Source organism: Sinocyclocheilus rhinocerous, unplaced genomic scaffold (assembly GCF_001515625.1).
Source record: "Sinocyclocheilus rhinocerous isolate Xijiao unplaced genomic scaffold, SAMN03320098_v1.1 scaffold313, whole genome shotgun sequence".
NCBI lineage: Eukaryota > Metazoa > Chordata > Actinopteri > Cypriniformes > Cyprinidae > Sinocyclocheilus > Sinocyclocheilus rhinocerous.
This window is the reverse complement of record NW_015627539.1, coordinates 651,136-656,845: the sequence shown is the minus strand read 5'-3', so window position 1 is coordinate 656,845 and position 5,710 is coordinate 651,136. Positions and strand designations below refer to the sequence as shown.

The window sequence follows — 5,710 nt, the reverse complement described above, 5'->3', positions numbered from 1 at the left end:
GTGTTTGCATGAGTGAAATGTATAAGCATGTTCATATATGCCTATCTCCCTGTTGAAAAAACCAGCATATGCTGGTTTGGTATGTTTTGACGCTGGGATGCTGGTTTAAACTGGTCCTTTGCAGGTTTATGCTGGTCCTTTGCTGGTTTAAACTGGTCCTTTGCTGGTTTATGCTGGTCCTTTGCCAGCACATGACCAGCATAAACCAGCAAAGGACCAGCTTAAACCAGCATCCCAGCGTCAAAACATACCTAACCAGCATATGCTGGTTTTTTTCAACAGGGTTATCACAAAACAAGTGTTATACCATCCAAGAAGTCTGGTTTGCATGGTCTATTTAACCTCTGCTGGTAAATATCGTAACACCATCTGTCTCCAAAGAGCATCTTTCTCCACCAATGGCCATTCAAAATAGCCATGCATTCTCATAAAATGATTTTTACAACATCTAAATCACAAATACGTTTTTAAATGATTCATTCATTTTTTAGAGAGCTCAAACCGTTTATTTTTGTGATGCCGCTGTTTTATGTCTCTCTTCGTTTGTGCACCTGCCCTACGTCCCAATGAATCACAATAAAAGATCAACTCTGTTTAACCAAATCCATTGTGCAAAGCCTGTTCCTTCTTTTGCCATGGACATATTATATTACATAAGTATGCTCTATGCATCATTAAACATGCATTAATATATTAAAATGTAGAATATATAAATGTATTATTTATTTAATATACATGAATTAAAAAATATAAATTAAATAAATTATGGGTATATATAATAAAAAGGATGGTGAGCGCATATCCACAAGCATACGATGAATAATCCTTGAAATTGTGCTTAAAAATTATTGTTTGTCCTTTTATCCAATTTCTTATTTGTCCTGTGCCATGTGAAGTTCACATTTACATGTTAAAAACAACAACACACAAAGGTCAAGCATTTTCGAGCACACCAAGTATTTGTGTGCTATTTGAATACACTCAAATGAGCCCTCGCAGTGAAGCTCAGAGATTTGGACCGAGATACTGACCGAAATAGAGAACATTTCCAGCAAAAATTTGTCAGATTGACCATGTAATGCATCTAAAGTAAAAATTAAAGCTCAATCACATATGACAATAAGCTTATCTGTCTTAATCAGAAAAGCTGCATAAAAAAGACGTTTCCTGAGAACAAAACTCATCTGGTGTGACAATGCAGAAGATCATATTTGATTTGAATAGTTTTCATTGCATAATTCACAATTGCTAAATGGTCCTTTAAGCATTGTCAGCCCTTCAGATCCACCCAAACAAAACAGAGTAAAGACTTGAGGCTTTAGAGAGTCACAGCAGTACCATTATACAAGCAGTGGGCTCTAGGTGAAGATGAGTGCGGCATTCAGCTATTTGAATTGGAAATGCTGCTGTTTGTGGGTGTGGGTGAGCGTGTTGCAGAACATCATAATCTAAAGACAAACAGAGCACAAAGACTCAAGCATCAAAACATCAGCTTCACATCATTCCACTCACAGCTGGAAACCACTGGAGAAAAAGAGAGCAAATAAATAAGCAAATACATAATAACAAGGATGACAACCTGAGCTTCCTGGCCAGCATTTGTGTTGTTTTCAGTCTGTTTCAGAGCAATGACATCATAGGAATATGATCTCCTCGTGATGATGGGATGGACCAACAGCGCAGATGGAGGTCAGTCGGACATATATAAGATGGACCACAGCAAAAAAAAAACAACAAGCAGCATCTCAACAGAACCTCTGGTAAGATGCATTACAATTCGGTTCTTCATGATATTTCATGGTTTTTTGTTGTTGTTGCTCAAACTAATCATTAAGTTCACTGCTGGTCATTGTAAAAAATAAAGGAAAACAAACTTTGGATGAAAGCAATTGCTGAATTGAATGTACTTTTTTTGTTTTTATGTAGTAATAATTATTTATCATTTGTTTTTGTGCAATATATATTATTAAGTTAGCATATATATATATGCTGTATATATGTGGCTCAACCTATTTAATACTTAAGTTTTAATCTGAATTTTACATTTTTAATTTAAGTTAAGTTGAAGATGTTTTTTTGTGCATGATCAGAACTAAAATACTACAGATATTTTTTATCTCTCCCAATTCATTAATTCATGAATATACAATCACTGAATATTTGTAATCTGTTATTGGCTCTACTTCAAGATGTAATCAGAGTTCCCTGGATTAACTGAACACATATAATCTGCAGATTTCCAAACAGAGAGAGATGAAGAGTGCAAACCCAGTGAAGATGTTGGCGGCGTTTGCTCTAGTTCTGCTGGTATTCAGTGTGACTGAGGGACGGATTATGAATAAATGTGAGCTGAAGGCCCAGCTGGACGCCGCTCAGTTGCAGCAGATCACCGTCATGGAAGAGACAATAACCGTGAACAGTCTCATCGCCAGACGTGAGATATTGTTCTGCAGTTTATCCCTTCAGAATGCCAAATTGCACTGTTTTATGTCAGATTATGTGACCCTCATCTATGTCTTTCTTCTTTCCTGAGGCAGTTGTCTGCAAGGCCAGCATCTCAGCCTTCAACACCAGCTTTGTCAAAAACACCACGGTCCACAATAAGGAGATGAAGCCAGCACAGGCCCCACCTCAAGTTGCATCCCAAGTTCCACCTCAAGCTCCATCATCTGGAGCTCCACCTCAGGCTTCACCACGCAGAGGTCCACCTCAGGCTCCATCATCTGGAGCTCCACCAAAGGTTCTACAATCTGGAGCTCCACCCAAAGTTCCACCATCTGGTTCTCCACCCAAGCTTCCACCATCTGGAGCTCCATCATCTCGACTGCCACCTCAGGCTCCAGCTGGAGCTCCACCTAAGCACTATGCACAGGCTCCCACTAAAGGACCCCGGGGCTCCGGCCACGAGACGCAGCAACCACGTCCGACCACAGCTGCCAAAGATGTCAGGCACCTGTACGGTATGTTTCAGCTCAGTGATCAGCTGGCCTGTGATTCCGGCATGATCCCATCGCTCAACGTCTGCAACATGACCTGCTCTGGTGAGTGTTTTTAATTACTGCACTGTAAAAAATCAAAGAGCAAGCAATAACGTGAACGTTTAAAAACAAATAAAAGAACTTTGAATTCTTTTTCTCTTTTTTTTGCGAACCAGCTTTGACTGATGACGACATCACTGATGACATCGCCTGCCTGAAGACCCTGACAAACTTTATGTAAGTACAACAAACTCATGCTTACTTTAGTTACCAGTGCTGTTTTAATATATTAAAATTCAAAGGAGATTATGCTTTTTTATGGTAGATTGCATGATAACACAAAAGTGTTAAAAAATATAACTATTACATAACAAAGTAGTATAAATATCTCATTTCTTAACAGGAAAGCGAAACCCAAAGAGATCCTATTTGATGTTAAGAAGATGTAAGTTATTTTTATATATACACATTTACAGTTGTATAGTTTATGGTTTTACAAAATCATAAATGTTAAATATTTAAATATATATTGAATGAAATCTAAATCTAAATCTATATCTATATCTATATACTGTATCTATATATCTATATCTATATATATATATATATGTATATATATATATATGTACATATGTATGTATGTATGTATGTGTGTGTGTAGTTTTTGTTTCTCTACATGTGACACAGTAATTATAATGTGTCCGAGTCAGGTCTGAAAGTGTCTTCTGTGCGTTACAGTGTGGAGATGATGTTGGTGAAGGAGTGTCACTCTGTCGTTCCTCCAAACTACTTTGCTGAATGTGTTTAAAACAGATGGAGCAGACTCACTCAAGATTAGATTCTTCCTGCTGCATTCCTTACGCACATCAGTCTGATGCTTTCCATGGCAACTGTCTTTGATTGAATGGTAATGAGGTCATTATGATGGTGGCGGGAGTTTAAACGAGAGTCTGAATATAGGGAGTTTGTGCATTAAGACACTTTAGTTTATTACTGTAATACTGTGAATGTCTAAATATATATCATTGTATAAACCTAAACATCAGTGTATAGTCCAATATGATTGTGCTGCTGCTGAGTGCTTTTAAATACTGTCACTTTATCATAAAAAATAAAATTAACAAACCACTCTAAGTTTTCTTTCTTTTCTTTGAATCAAAAAGCAACAAGATGCCACATAGTTTTCATATACATGCATATATTCATGATGCATCATGCATCATGCAGGAAAAGAGAATAAGCAAATAATATAAAAATTGTTTTAAAAATTCTGGTGGTAAAGTTTTAGCTTAGCCATCACCAGCTGTTGTCTGAAATCTATTGCAATCTGTATTCAATGCATTTTAGATGCACACTTTCCCCTGCAATTAAAAAAAAACAGTATTACGATTTAAAATATATATATAAGAAAATATGAGCAAATAAAAATGTTATTATTTTAGATCATGCATGCAAACAGCCAAACTATTGATCAAATACTTTAAATAAATTATTATTTTTATTAAGACAGAATTAGCTAAATATTTCAATTGTTCTATGATTTTTTTATTTTTGATAAATATAAATATTTATCTTACTAGACGTTGCTTTGTTGTTGGAGACAGATGAATGAGAGTCGTCAAATATTCCTCAGTCTTCACTGTCTTCTGTATCTGATTCGTCAGACTTATATATGTTCGAATCTCCTCCACCTGCGGCTGCACCTGTGCTTTTGGATCATTCCATAATTAATACTGAGATTAATGTACATTTCTAAAATTGAGCTCTGGTTCCTCCCAAGGTTTCTTCTTCATCCACCCAAACCAACAGTCGTTTTTTAACATTATATTCTGCAAAGCAGCTTTGGATCAACATGTATTGTGAAAAGCATGCAAAAAACACTTAACTTCAATTTTAATCTTTCCCAGTAAAACATCATCGTTCCTACAAAACCTTGCATGTAGAATGAGACTTTGACACACTAATGTAAGCTGCAAATCATCTAGTGTGCTGAGACAATGCAAAAGATTAAGTCTGATTTAAATTGTCCTATTTGGATCATTCATAATTACCAAATGATCCTTAAATTATATAACTTGTCTAAAACCACTACGAGTTTCTAGAAAACTCTATTTAAATGTCAGCGCCTTGCCCAAAAAGCACGTTTGCACAAAAGCATTTAGTTTTTACAAGGAATTGTCATGTTCACCCCGCCAACAGATCCACCCAAACAAAAGACAGCGAGGATTTAAAGCTTTAAAGAGTGGTTTCTGACCTCTATTATCTGTCTGCTGCAGACATGCCACAGAAATTATTTTAAAAATACAAGCTAAAATGGCCTGAATGTCACATCACAGCAAACATGGGCTGATTTTTTTACATTTAAGAATAAGAATTTGCCCAGTGTGGTTTGGGTGTATGAAGAAACCTTGGGAGGAACTAAATTTCAGCAGGGAGAGCCCATCCTCCTCTGACACGAATTAAGCAAAAAAATTAATCTCAGGATTAATTGTAGGATGGACCAAAATCACAGGTGCAGCTGGAGGTGGAGGCGACTCTAACATATATAAGTCTGATGGGTCACAGTACAGAAGACAGTGAAGACTGAGGAACATTTGAAGACTCATTCATCTCAATCTCCACCAAAAGAACATCTGGTAAGACTCAATTATGGTTGTTAATAATATGGTTCTTCCAGTTGTCTGAACGCAAGTTTTGTGTTCAGTATTGTAGAATATGCCTTGCTGGTCATT

At 36.5% G+C, this 5,710-nt stretch overlaps 1 protein-coding gene across 1 annotated transcript; it reads left to right on the top strand.

Moving 5' to 3' along the window:
- Positions 1-1,737: 1,737 nt before the first annotated feature.
- LOC107730090 (wiskott-Aldrich syndrome protein homolog 1) lies at positions 1,738-4,101 on the top strand. Its single transcript, XM_016540829.1, has 6 exons — positions 1,738-1,760; positions 2,236-2,434; positions 2,538-3,041; positions 3,155-3,215; positions 3,382-3,423; positions 3,717-4,101. Exons 2-6 carry the CDS (start codon positions 2,254-2,256, stop codon positions 3,784-3,786), a joined length of 858 nt encoding a protein of 285 aa, XP_016396315.1. The 5' UTR covers positions 1,738-1,760; positions 2,236-2,253; the 3' UTR covers positions 3,787-4,101.
- Positions 4,102-5,710: the final 1,609 nt, after the last annotated feature.

Coding starts and splice junctions, on each gene's coding strand:
- LOC107730090 (XM_016540829.1), top strand. CDS start 2,254: ATGAAGAGTGCAAACCCAGTGAAGATGTTGGCGGCGTTTGCTCTAGTT. Junction 3,216..3,381: donor AAGACCCTGACAAACTTTAT/GTAAGTACAACA, acceptor ATTTCTTAACAG/GAAAGCGAAACCCAAAGAGA. Junction 3,424..3,716: donor CTATTTGATGTTAAGAAGAT/GTAAGTTATTTT, acceptor TGTGCGTTACAG/TGTGGAGATGATGTTGGTGA.